Source organism: Lynx canadensis, chromosome A1 (genome assembly GCF_007474595.2).
Source record: "Lynx canadensis isolate LIC74 chromosome A1, mLynCan4.pri.v2, whole genome shotgun sequence".
NCBI classification, from domain to species: Eukaryota; Metazoa; Chordata; class Mammalia; order Carnivora; family Felidae; genus Lynx; species Lynx canadensis.
The window spans coordinates 16,759,328-16,773,958 of NC_044303.2; the positions used below are offsets into that span (position 1 = coordinate 16,759,328).

At 37.6% G+C, this 14,631-nt stretch overlaps 1 protein-coding gene across 1 annotated transcript; it reads left to right on the top strand.

Annotated features, from left to right (window-relative positions):
• Nucleotides 1-1,645: 1,645 nt before the first annotated feature.
• Nucleotides 1,646-12,717, top strand: UFM1 (ubiquitin fold modifier 1). The gene is made up of 6 exons (XM_030309412.2): nucleotides 1,646-1,770; nucleotides 1,859-1,915; nucleotides 4,322-4,379; nucleotides 7,906-7,945; nucleotides 9,153-9,185; nucleotides 10,665-12,717. Coding segments are annotated over exons 1-6 (258 nt in total). The 5' UTR covers nucleotides 1,646-1,768; the 3' UTR covers nucleotides 10,733-12,717.
• Nucleotides 12,718-14,631: the final 1,914 nt, after the last annotated feature.

A 14,631-nucleotide genomic window follows, 5' to 3' on the forward strand; every position in this document is an offset into this window, starting at 1 on the left:
CAGATTCTGTCTCCCTCTCTCTCTGCCCCTCCCCCACGCACTCTCTGTCTCTATCAAAAAATGAATAAACGGTAAAAAAAATATATATTTAATATGTTTCCTGAAGAGGCAGTAGAATATGAGTACCGAAGTCATACTGTCTAAACAAAATATGTTTTTCTCTTCAGGATGTTTTTATACATGAACAGAAAACTATAAATAGCAAGTTGCAAATATTGTTTAAAATTACATGACATGTATTCTTAGAACTAGAGACTGTAAGTATGAACTCAGATCTCTTCAATGTTTGACTATCTGACACCAGGTAGACAGAATCAGTAGTGTCTCCTTATTGCCATTCTCAAAAATCTTAGTCATACTAAATAATCCCATAGCTTCAGCTATTAATGCTATACCTGCGGATCCCCAAATCTATCAGTCAACATTTGCCTCTATCTCTCTATGGTAAGATCCACATTTTTATAAGTGAAGAAGACAATGACTGTCATGAGAACATTGAAGCCTTTCTTTCCTAAGTCAAGAGTCAGCACTCTCTCTGCCTGGAGATGTCCCCACGGAAGAGCACTTTGATAACAAAATTATGGCAAAGAAGAAATTGGTGTTTAACATTCCTATTGCAGTTGCTTCCCTGTTTCTCTTGGATATCTCTCCTTAAAAAACCTAACACAATATCCTAAAGATTAACTAGACCTCCTCATTATTTTAGTACCTACCTGTTTCCTAGTTTGTCATTCATTGCAACATTTCTTAAATAGGGCACTACAGACATTGTGAAAGGGATGTTTATTTTGCAAACACAGATGCTTAGATTTGTAGTAAATTTTAGAGGACATACAGTCTTTGTCCTCACTATACAAGAAGTTCTGTTACATTGTAGAGGGTTGGCACCTATCTTTACTCATTCCAGCAACCCCGGCGTTTAGCTCTAGTACCTGCTGCATAGAAAGGATTGAGTTTGTTATTAAACTGAATAAATGTGCTGATGATCGGCAATCTAGCTCCCTGGTGTAATCTTATTAGATCACACAACAAACTATTGGAATTCCGTTCTTGGATTGCTTTTCCCATCTACAATCCAAGTTCTTCTAGTTCAGGGATCTAGTCTTTCTCACCAAGTTGATTACTTTCTTGTCTGTTGAAATTAATCAGACGTCAGTATTGTAAAGTGCAATGGGGAAAAAATGGAAATATAAGATGTAACAGTATTGAATTGTTGGAAAGACAGAAGAATATTAACACTAAAGCGGGGCGATGATTCCAGCTTCTTGAACTCGTCACACCAGTTTTTCCGCGAACAGGTTGCCTTAGCAGCTTCGCGGAACACCGCCCTCCCAACCCCGCCCACCTCCCCGCCCACCTCCCCGCCCCTCGGGGCTCCTCGCTCTGCACCCTCCTACTCTTTGCCCTTACTTCCGCCCCATCCTGCCAGCTGGGACCTAGAGCCCCACCGCCTCTGCCCACACTTACATTGCCTGACTGAAACTACAGCATAAAATAACTGTATTTAGAAAATTCCTCCTCCATACCATCCCTTCCTTAGTCTTAGAGCTTTAAATGCAAAAAAAGTAGCTCTTTGTAACTTGGAGGCTCCGCCTAGCACGAGGAACAGAAGCCCATTTTCAGGCAGCGCCTTGGACAACAGCATCTTTGGAGGCCCCCGGCTTGCGGAGGGAGACGTGGCCCTGAGTGGGGAGGTGGCGACGGTGCCACCGCGAAGGAAGTGGGATACCCGGCGGAATTGGCGGGAGGTCTCCGGACCGGCTCCACCATGTAAGTGTTTACTGACCCCAATTCCAATCCCGATCCCAATCCCTGGTCCCGCTGCGCGATTTTAACTGTCTCCGGATCTCCTCCTCAGGTCGAAGGTTTCCTTTAAAATCACGCTGACGTCGGACCCCCGGCTGCCTTACAAAGTGTGAGTAGCGGGGCCGCGGCGGGCCGGGCGGGACTAGGCTGGCTGGGTCCGAGCTTTCAGATCCTCTCCCACCCGAGCAGGCCGCATCCCGCCGCTTTCCCTCGCCCTCGCTCTTCCTGGAGCCTGAGAGGAGGGCTCCCGTGCCCGCTCCTCCGAGTGTCAGCTCGCCCCGGCGCGAGGCCGCCGGGCTGTGTGACGGGAACGACTCCGCCGATAGTTGACCTCTCTAGGGACTCCCCGGCTGGGCGATGGAACGGGAGGACTGAAGACGGGCCTCAGATGATCTGCTGGGGTCCTTAAACAGTGCCTGTCAACTCATGATTGGAAAGGCCTTTTACCACTTTGACCAGCTGTTACAGGAAGTAGGGAAGACAACCCAATCCAGATTCGGAAATTACTTGAACGTTTTATTACTGTCCGACTGCTGATCTCCAGTGTGTGAGTGACTCAGCCATCGGGTGTCACAAAGTAATGAGCCTCAAATCATACAGTCTGTATGTTGGGATTTAGTAAAGAATAATCAGCAGGAGTGGCACATGCAGAACCTGGGCAGTTTGTCCATGCGAGTCCCTTTTTTCTTCTTTAGCAGGTGTAGGATGGTTTGGCCCAGGTTTAACTACATACTCCCCGGGAACTTATTATGATTTTCGATAAACCTTATTGAGGTTATTGCTACAAAGAGCCTCGTAAAATGCAGCAAAGGCCAAGACTTCAATAGGATTTTAAGCATACGCAATGTAATCAATATCAGGGTCTACCTCACTGAGCAGTAACAGTTGTCATCGCCCTGAGTGATTTAGTTACCTGTGACCCATGCAGCTTCTGGCCTTAGGCTTTTTGGATCCTTTCAGTTCCAGATGGATCTTTTCTTTTCTTTTTTTTTTTTTTTTTTTTCACCTTGTCTTAAATATTCATGACCACAACCTGGCACCTTAAGATCTTCAGTAACTGCTGCAGCTCTAAAGTGGCACCTTCAAGTCTTCTCTTGTGGCTGACCACACTCTCTTCTTGTATATCTCTTCTGTAAAAAATGTTTCTTTTAATTCGCTGATCAGACTTCTTTCTAAATCTGTCACTACCCTCTCCCCCGTGCTTTACGCCACTCCTTTCCTTTTTACTCTCCTAGAGGCCATGGTCTCGTCACTCCCTGGTGGTCCATTCCCATCACTTCTGGTGTCTTCGTCTTCCCAGTATGCTTTGCTTGGTGACACGCCGAGTCTGAACTCCACCACTGTGTTCTCTGTGTGTAGCTGAATGTTTTTAGAGGAAATTAGACAATTAGTCTGATGTAAAGTTCCTAACTGTGCCCAGTAGTGCCTAACACTGTACTACATGTCCCAAGGTTGCTTGTTTTCCTGTATTCCCTGCAAGGATTTTTAAGAAATTTCTATTCACATTTTCTACATTATTTTTCCTTTTTCTGAAGCCATCAGAAAAAATTCATCTTTCCATCACCACATGGACAAAACCTACTCGTATGTATAGGCCCATAGTTTCTGTCCACCATCTTATTACAAAGGAAAACACGACTCTGTTCCTATGAAAAGCCAGCTGTTGTAATTCTTGGGCTCTGGATCTCTTTATGTTAGTCTTCTCAAGATTAAAGTAGATAGACTCCAGAGATCCCTCTCTCACCATCTTTGGTTTCTCCCTTTATGCTGGATTATTCTCGTCCATGTGTAAATATTCTAGAAAAAAGTGAGAAGAAGGGAGGGGGAAAGGACAGTAGGACAGTAGTAGTATCTGTAAGAGTGCCTGGAACATTGTATCAGTTCAGTTAATATTGGCAACTGAATGAATTTAATAGGCATACCTCCTCTTTGGTGTGTATGTAGCGTGCAGGTATATATAATATATACACGTACGTATGTGTGTCTGTAAAATATGTATAACGTGTACGTAGGAGTAATTATTCTGGTTTCTCTTCAAAATAAAGGGTAACTAGTACTTTCTCTTCAAAATAAAGGGTAATTTGTAGGAAAACAAGATTTAACTTTTTTTTAATGTTTATTTATTTCTTTTGAGAGAGAGCTTACATGTTGAGCTGTCAGTGCGGAGAGCAGTGAATTCCCATGAATCCTGAGATCATGACCTCAGCCAAAATCAAGATTTGGACACTTAGGGGCGCCTGGTGGCTCACTTGGTTAAGTGTTGACTTCGGCTCAGGTCATGATCTCACGATTTGTGAGCCCCATGTCGGGCTCTGTTTTGATAGCTCAGAGCCTGGAACCTGCTCTGGATTCTGTGTCCCCCTCTGTCCCGCATTCTGTGTCTCTGTCTCTCTAAATAAAGACTAAAAAAAAAAATAAAGTTAGTGAACATAGTGTACAATCAACGTAGACAGCCTCACTAGACCGCTTTGTCCAGGAGCTTTTTAAAAAATTCTTCTTAATTCTTCTTTTGCAGACTTAGTGTTCCTGAAAGTACACCTTTCACAGCAGTCTTAAAGTTTGCGGCAGAGGAGGTAAGTATAGAAATTGGAACGACCTGTATGGAATGCAATTTAGTGTCTCTCAAAAGTCTTTATGTTTTGCATGCGCTTTGACCTGCCACTTCTGTGTGAATTCATTACTAGGTTTATGGTATCAAAAAGTTAAGCCCAACTTACCAGATGTAAATGGAATGGAAGTTAAGACACAGATACAGAATGAGTTAAATCGACACATGTATTTTAATGCAACCATTGGAAATTCAGGAGAAGTTTTACTGAAATTGGAAGGTTTGGTGATCGGGGAATTTTTTTTTCTTTCTTTTTTTGTTTTTTTGATGTTTATTTTTGTGAGAGAGAGGGAGACACAGAATCCAAAGCAGGCTCCAGGCTCTGAGCTGTCAGCAAAGAGCCTTACGCGGGGCTTGAACACATGAACCACGAGATCATGACCTGAGCTGAAGTCGATTGCTAAATGGGCTGAGCCACCCAGGTGCCCCAATAGGGGAATATTTTTAAACAGCAACGTTATTTTACACGGCAGTCTGTAAACATATTTTAACGCATGGGCAAGCCTCTCAGTTTCTCTTCTCTTCAAATTTTATAATCTGCAAAATGAGAGTGGTTAACATCTGTCCTTTCTATCTAATTAAGTGATTTTGAATAAAAATATAATAACATTTACTAATAGTTTTTGAAGTTAAAAGTTCTGTACAAATCTGGAGTAACTCAAATCCAAACATTTTGATGCACAATCTCAAAAAAATTTATGGTCACAGAAAAATAATTTTAGTAACTAAGTAAGAAATCAGCTTGCTCCTCAATCCTGCCCTGAACTTGTTATTCATGGGTGATCAGCTAGCCTGTCAGCGCTGGTCTTGTCAGGGACCACTGACATCATTTATCACTCATTCAGAATTAAACTGAAAAGTGGTAGTACTTGTTTTGCAGTCCATTTTAATCTATTCTTCACCCATACTGAATAGGTAAAATAAAAGTAGGAAACAAATGTGAATACAGCATCAGTGTTACTTTTTGCTGCACAGATCACTTGTAGGAAATATTCCTGGTCCTGGGGTATAGCAGATCCCACAAACTGGGACCTTAAGAAGTAGATCCGTTTGAGCTATAATTAATATTTTATTCTTGTGTTTGCAGTTATGTGGTTCTTTGTAAGGCAAAGGCATTGTTGTGAACTTGGTCTTCTGGTGAAAGTATAAATTCATAACAGACATGCAATAGAAAATAAACTTACAAACTCCACACAGCTGCATATATTTATTAAGGTTTTAAGATACCTTGTAACTATTAGGAATCATGGATGTTCCACATTTAAAAAGGTTATGACTTTCAAGCAGCAACGAGAACGTCTTTCACAAGATGAGACATTGTAGGATCTTTTAGTGAGAACAAGAGTTGAGTTGACTTAAACTGAGAGTCTGTTTTAAATCCCTAGTCAAATATCTTTAAAAAATAAGAAAATTCCCCAGTATAACCAAGAATTAATTTAACTAAGTAGTGCGTTGTCAAAAACTGAGAATAGCCTTTTAACATCCTAAATCAGACTTAGAGGGTCTGAGAAAGAAAAGAAATGAAAACTTAGAAGCATGGAGTACATCCTACATACAGAAGAAAACTTGTCAGTAATGTAGAACGAACGTAATAGTTGCTGAATTTTACATCGCGGGTGCTGTTGCCCCAGATTAACTGCCTAACTGTCGTTTCTGCATTCTGAAGAAGGGAAAAATTATGGTTTGTAATGTTCATAAATATGCTGCTGCTATATGGATATAACTAAAAATGCACAGCTTATCTTAAAAATGGACATAATCTAAGACTCAGACAAATAGTAGAGTAACTAAAACTTTGTAATACTAAAGTTTTAGAAATCTGAGATACCCTGTAATTGGATTTGGGTATTTGTGCAAATTTTTATTAAGTATTACAATCTCTGTAAATAAGTTTTGAGGTATTTTATTTTATTTATTTTTAATTTTTTTTAATGTTTATTCATTTTTTGAGAGGGAGAGACTGAGCGTGAGGTGGGGGGGGGTGGTGGGGAGCAGAGAGAGAGAGGGAGACACAATCTGAAGTAGTCTCAGGCTCTGAGCTGTCAGCACAGAGCCCGACACGGGGCTGAAATTCCACGAAACGTGAGATCACGATCTGAGCCACCCAGGCACCCCTGAGGTGTTCTAATATTTATGTATTAAAGCATATTTTGAAGTTATTTTAAGTGAGGTTTATTTAAATTTTTTAAATTCTGGAAAGGACATTTACCATTAAGAATGTACCATATGGACAGTAAAGTTAAGTGTTTATTAGGTACGCAATCCAGTAGTAGGCCGTTGTCCTTATGCATCATTAAGTTTTTAATTTATAAATTAAGCATTCGGTTTTTAATTTATAAATTACAATAAGCATTTAGTTGTTTTTCTTAACTACGCATATGTGACCATTATAAATACCCAGAACAGCATTTCCTAGAGTACTTTTCCCAGACCACCAAAACAAACCACCAAAAACAAACAAACCCATGAAAACCTAGAATCAGTGAAAGAGTGTGGGAAACACTTCATTCACCATTTCCTTCTTGGAGCTAAATAAACTATAGTATTTAATTTAGTGTTTTCCAAACTTACTTGATCACAAAACTCAACTGTAATATCTGTAAAACTAATCTGTAGCATAGAAGTACTTAATACATATTTGTTAGATAAATGAATGAACTTATGAGGATATGAACACATTCTGACCACTACTGGTCTCCAGAACATTAAGGGAAGAGTTCTCCCTTTAGCTACCAATAAGTTCCATACCACATTTTATTGATTCAGAAAACACCTCTTTTTACACCTCTGGAAGTAGATCAGCAGAGTCTTCCTGTCACTATTAGCCAAGTGGCAGTCACATAATTGTCTAGTTGACATCACCTGTGCACCAAATTGAACTTAGTTGTTATTTCCTGGTGGCATAATTAGACTATTGCAATCCTGTGAAATTTAAGTCAGCAATACATTAAATACAGAGAATTTGAGGAAAGAATTTGAACTTTGGTCTTCCATTAAACACAAGAGAGCATTTATTTGACGTTACTATTTCTACAAATAACTTTTAGGAATATTCTGAGCAATTGTTTTGCTTTTATTTTTGATTATGCAAGAGAATTATGTATGATAAAAGTAATATATCTAAATCTGGAAGAGTAGATAATCATCAGGTCATAAATTCATTGACAGTGTTTTTCCTTTTTTGTACTGCATAAAATAAGGTGCATTTTGCGATCCATGGTGTCCTAGATGCAGTGAAATGCAGTATTTAGAAAATAATACTGTTCACTAAAACTAAAACAAAACTACAGTATTTTCTTTGGTGACATTGCTTATCCTAAAATACAAATCACATTTGAGGATAATAGAATTTATTATATGTACCTCATCCTTGCTAACCATCTTTTGTAGATTATGTGTGTGTATATATGTGTGTGTGTGTGTATTTTTTTACTTATATACATTTTTATATATATGTATGAAGTTTTTTTTTTCCTTTTTCTCCCTTTTAGTTTAAAGTTCCTGCAGCAACAAGTGCAATTATTACCAATGGTAAGAATTCATTTTAAAACTTCATTACCTGAGAGCAGTACAAGTTGTTTTAAAAGGCTAAATTAATTAAAATCGAGTTAAATACAAAAAAAATTTATATCAACATAAATGATATACATGATTATAAACACGAAGTCAAGGTTATTGTCTATAATGAGCTCTTTTCAGTTTCTTTAGCTTTTGGTATTGTATAGCATTTTACAGTGTCTTGTGTCCTTACCACTTCATGCCAGATTACTACTAAAAATAACTTCTCCTTTTTTTTTTTTTTTTTAAAACAAGGTGTGTTGTTGTTTAATAAGTTGTAGATGCATTTAGAATATGGGAAGTTAGATGGGGGATATACCTTTGCTGTATATAGCTTTTTACTGCTTTCCTGACAGCACACTATTTCTTTTAGGGCTGAAATAATGAGGATTTTATTCAGTTAGATCTATAGTTTAAACTCCGAATACCTTAGAGTACTGGTCAGAAGTGTGATGGAACTAGCCCTGCGAGAAAATACTGAAGTAAGATGAGTAAAGATTGCTAGAAGGCTTTCACTATCTTGCAAAAATAGAAGGTAATACTTACGGGTGCTGGCCAATGGTTCGTGTACAGTTAAGATAGCCTAATAAGAGAATATGGGTTTAATGTGCAGTAGCATGATTTAGTTTAGATACACAGAATTTCTCACTCTGAAACATTCTGCCTGTGGCCACATTGAAGTGTTTCTCTACTTGAAAAGAAAGCTAGCCTACTTTCCTGAGAAAGTTTTAGATTTACAAATGAATAGTTGTTACGAAAGTGCTTTGTGTACTTTATCAGGTGTCACTGCAACTTGAATTAAATGATTTTGTGGGCCCTTCTGGCCTTAAGATTGTCTGCCTCAGGAGCAATATCAAAATGATTAATGACATATCTAAGGGGCTTTTGACTTTATTTTACATTGTGTGTGGTGTGATAGAATAAACTATCTTCTGTGGAATTCGTCAGCATCGTCTCATTGACAGATGTTCTTATCTAATCCAACAGTGTATGTAAATGCATAATAGTAATGGATCTCAACAGGTAACTTACCTGAAAGATTTGTCATTCATGTTTCTGGATTTAAATTGTTTGGCTTGTGCCTATATACACAGTAGCAGCAAATCTCTACTTGTTACTATTGAACCATTTTCTCTTTAGAAATAAAACAACTTAGATGGTTTTACAACTTATTTTCTAGATGGAATAGGAATAAATCCTGCACAGACTGCTGGTGAGTATCTATCTGAAACCATGAAGACGTGGGTGGGGCTCTGTCTGTCAATTGATAATTCCTTCTAATGAGACTTGATTAGATTTTCTCCAGGCTAATAGCTGTTTTTTTAGGGATTATCTAGCAGTCTTGACCTATGTATCTGAGAGATAATTTGTTTCATTGTGGGTATCAGCTATATATGCTTTGAGCTACAAGAGAAAAACCTCACTAATAAGCATTAAAGGTGTTTAATACATTGAACGAAGAGTCTGAAGGTAAGATTGTACTCTTAGGAGAATAATGATTTTGACCTACCTGTATAAGGTGGTGGTGAGATGGCACCTGGGAAGCACTTAAGTTTGAAGCCTTCAGGAAGGGCTAGCTATTACTATTTCAAAGAAGTGCAGTCATTTAAATTTCAGGGGACTTAGTTCACACTCAGAGCTTCAAACTTAGTATTCTACAGGGCTGTGTGTTGATGTCCTAACAAGCAAGCAGAGTAAAAGCAATCCTGAACTTTTTAACAGGTAGTTTTATGCTTTTTAGATGTACCTTTTTTTGGTTTATACTCTAATTGTACCTTAATTCATTACTTAACTATAATTAATTACTTGCATCTAATTGTACCTAATCCAGATGTACCTTTTTTTGGTGTATAGTCTAATTACAGTGTTTTAAAATTAATCATGCTTTAATCTGATGTGATCAATGTGATCTCAGTTTGAGTAGTAGTTCTGTCTATTATATACTAAAGTACTAATGTATTATAACAAAATTATATTGCCCTCATAAGGCTTTGAAATTGAAACTCAGCTATAGAGAAAATGAAGAGGGATTTAAAATTGTAATTATTTTTATTTAAATCGGTAGTTTTAAGTATATAGTGTTATGAAATTAAAAAGGTCATTTATTGAAAATCATGAGCCATTTTATTGTGTAGATGCCTTTAAACTTAGGTTTAAAGGTTTTATTTTTTTCTTACTCTGTAAATGTTCAGCAGTTTATATTAATTTGAGTTGCCACTTATTCTAACTTGTTGCCTGATGTATTACTCTTAAAAGTTGAATTGTACACTTCATGGAGCGTGGAGAAAATTTCCACAAGCAGTTGAGCAAAGATAGGTCAGATCAGGTTTCTAAACGTTTGTCATTTGTGGTAATTTATAATTTACTATTTTTTCTGTCCTTAGACACTTTAGCGTGTGTTCAGTTAGCAAGTCTTGATGGTTAATTTAAATTACATTGTTGTCTGCTGAGTGTTTGTGTTAGCACTTTCGTGGCTAGTGTTTCTTATTTAAAATTTTCAGATGTTTGGTTGGGTTGTGAAGATTTCAGAGGAATGTTAGGAAGCATGGAGTTAGATTCTGGTGATATTTGAGCTTCCAGACCGACTTACTGTGTACTACGTTGTTTCTTGTATTAACAATAGTTGTTGCAATGTTTAAGACAACTTGTCATTTTTTGAATACCTAACTTTATGTTTTGTTTGTTTGTGTAGGAAATGTTTTCCTAAAGCACGGTTCCGAACTGCGAATTATTCCTAGAGATCGTGTTGGAAGTTGTTAATACCCGCTACTCGGAACATAGGATTACCTTTCCAAATAAATAAATATTGGTATCGTCGTGAAAGTGAAATCAAGCATTTGAAACACTACGAGAACACCAGTAGTTGATGAAATAATGAAGGGCGAATGTCCCTTCCTGTTATCCAGACTCTTCCTTTGAGGAGGGGCTGCTTGTGCACAGAGGGTGCCATCTCCACAGAAGATCATAGTCTATTGTTGCTACCTCACAACACACACACGTAGTTCATTTGGGGTAAATGGATTACCCAGCTGTGTTTTGTAAGTGGTGGATGCTTCTGAGAACTCTTCCTGAGAACGTTTAGAAAATTAAAGTTGACTAAATCTTCCTATTTGAGTTAAAAACTAAAGGATTATGGATCGTACGTGGCAGTTTGCTTGATAGCATCTGACTTGCAGATTTAAAAATAGTTGAATTCTTAATTGTATGTGGTTTATGACAAAGGATATAGACATACCGGTGAATACTTAGCTATCTTAACTTTTTATCATTTATGTTTTTTTAACTTTTGAACTATGTCAGAAGTCCCCAAATTGAATTTTTTTTGATCTAGCCCTTAGGCAAAAAATTGATAACCCGCACCAAACAATTTTAACTATGATCTTGCAGAATCCAATACTTGTCATGGTAAAAATTGAGAATAAAGAAGTGTCCTTTGCTGAGTTATGTATCCTTTATCAGTCTCTTTGAGTACAGCCTTTAAAACAGGATCCTTTAAGAAACTCTTGTCTTACTGAGGATGATATTTCTAAATAGCATTCAGGAAGAGAGTATTAGATCTGGAGTTCGTGACAGAGCTCTGGGAAATGCTAATTGGAAATGCTGGTTATTATACTTACTAAAGACCCAACATTTAAGGAAATGTTTAGTCATTCAAGTGAATAAGAAATCAGGGAGAGAATCTTGGGGAAGCCCCAGTGACCACTTTTCTAATAAGGAGGAAAGAACAGAAGACAGCCGTGAAGGGGAACAGAAGGCTGTAGCAAATGTCACAGAAAAAGCCACCTGGATCACAGAGGGTATGCGGTAGAGTACTGAAGAGGAAAAGAAAATACTTGACATTGTCAGAAGGAGCAAAAGACAAAGTGAGAAAGCAAAGTGTAGGCTGTGTCAACAACAACTTCAGAATTCCCTTTATGATAAGTCAGTAGTGCAAATCATTATCTATGCAAATCTTTTAAAAGATGAAAGGCTCATAGCGATTCAGAAACAGTGCTTGGCCTGTGATATTCATGATGGTGAGCTCTCTGGAGGCAGGCTTTGTGTCTGTCTTGTCTTTTGAGACCTGGAAATGTAGTAGTCTTTCAATAAATACTTGCTGAGTTATTCATGAATAAAGTATCTCAGACCAGTTTTTATCTAAGTGTGTTTCAGTTATCTTTCCTGTCATAGGCCCTAGGTTTATTAGAGAAAAAACGTACAAGGAAATGCAACAGGGTCGCCATCTCAAGGGTGACATCATTAGTTAAGTTTAAGAAATTAACCAGATATTGTCATATATTTAACAAATGAACGGCATCATTCAGAATTGTAAAGGTAGAAGAATATACTTCTAATGTTTTGGGAGGTTTTCATTTTTATAAGTAAAATTGATGCTCAAAGACCCCTGGTTCTTAATGTTATTAAGCTTCGGTTAACCAGAAATTTATGAATACCCATTCCCTGAATTTTTTTTTGTTTAGATATCCCTCCATCCTGTTTCTACAACAAAATCTGCCTGCTGTGTTACACGAGTTTATGATGTCCTGTGCCATGAAGTAATTTGTTTACTATTTTTGTTCTTTGATTTTGAGATTTTGTCGTAGTAAGTCTTTAAATACATTTTCCTAAGGATCTGGACATCTTGTTATTAAATAAATGTGGTCTGTAAGTTCTGTATGCAGAATGTTTTGAAGTGTCGTATTTTGTAAATGCATAGTTGGTACATAACTAATATCTTACAAAAATACATTTTATCATACCATAAACTGTATTGTCTTCTCTTACTACTTCATTACTAAAGCTCTTAACACACCTGTAGAGCTGGTGTATAATAAATGTTGCAAAACGGGGAGGGAAGCAAGATGATTAATGGCCACAGGTCATAGGAATCAGTATATGCTCCCAAATGCCAGTTCTTTTTCAGGAACAAAAAAGAGATTAAGTAATCGTCTAGGTTCCAAACCTAACTGATTATCAGAGCCACCTAAAGAATTAAAAATACGAATGTCTGGAAACCACTGCTAAAGTTTTGAAATCATTAAATCTGACAAGTTGTGTAAGGATGTCTGTTTACTGAAGCAGTCCTGGTGGTTGCTGTTGTGCAGCTGTGTTTGAGAATGAATGATAAGCCTACCTTTTCACTTTGCAGATGGACAAAATTAAGTCCAAGGGGACACAGTTCTAGGTCTTGGAAAGTATACATTCCACTTCTTGGTTCCCTAGCAGCTAAGTGCAGAGATACTAGCTAATAGTCTCTCACTGGTAGTAAGCCTCCTTTTAAAGTATTTCAAGTGCAATAGTTGTGGATATTTTATTAAAATTAGTGGGAAGAAAATTCAGTCCCATTTAAGCCACCCTCTCCCCAAATTGAGATAGTAAGAATATCTACCATGTCTTTTACCCAAGGACCTTGAAATATTTATTTATTTATTTATTCTTATTTATTTTGAGAGAGAGAGTGAGCAGGGAGGGGGAGAAAGAGGGAAACAGAATCCTAAGGAGGCCCCATGCTGTCAGCACAGAGCCTGATGTGGGGCTCGAACCCATGATCATCACTTGAGCCGAAATCAAGAGTTGGACGCTTAACCAACTGAGCCACCCAGGTGCCCCAGGACCTTAAGACATTTTTGAATTTGGAAGCATTAATCTGTTTTAATGGAGCAGTTCTAAATTGACTGCTAAGTGTTCCCAAGGCTGTTTATAAAGCTGCAAATTACATGTGTACGCTATATATATGCATGTGTGTGTATATGCATATGTATATTTACATATTCTGTAGTTTGTGGTTCTATATATGTACACATGTATGTATGTATGTACACATACATACATTTCACCCAAAGGAAATGTATTGAACATCTATGTGTCAAATGTTTTGATAGTTATTTCCACTTACCTCATTCTTCACAATTCCAAATTATCCGTGTTTTACAGAAAATGAGACCTGCAGTAGTTGAGATCTGAATTTTAGCCCCTTTTTTTGTGACTTTGGAACCCTCCAGATCATACCAGGAGAATTTTTTAGAATCTTTATTTTCTCCACAATATACCAAATTTGTATCTATATTGAGTTATAAATTTAAAAATACAAAAGGGATGTGTAGGGCTTAAATTCTTATTTCAGAGTACTGAATCTGTGTATAGTAATCATGAATGGCATTATTTTTCAATATGTGGTATAAATTTGATAGGGTAAACATGGTAAAATACAGGACATTAAGTAAAAGTCAATCAAATCATGATTCTGGTGCTACTCCATTAGGGTGGCGTAGTGGGAGCAGGACTATGGCCCCGTATTCATCAGCTCCAAGAGACATTTGATGTTTTCATAATTTTATGTACCTTGCAGACGCAGCTATGAGATGGTAACCTCTTCTGACCAGACTGTTGCCCATAAGCCCTTCCAGTACACAAGTCCTGGAACTACTCTGATAATGCAGGAGATACATAAATCATTTAAACCAGGCTATGTAATTAAACCATTATTTGAAACAATCTCAAGAGATGCAGTCTATACAATCTATCAGCTACTTCCTCTAAACTGCCTAAGCCAGGTATTTGGAACTCATTAGATCTTTTTTTTCCTTTCTTTTGCCATAGCAAACCAATCACAAGGTTCTACTGATTCCATTTATGAAATATAGCTCAAGACCTAGGGTAACAAAAAGCCTCATCGTCTC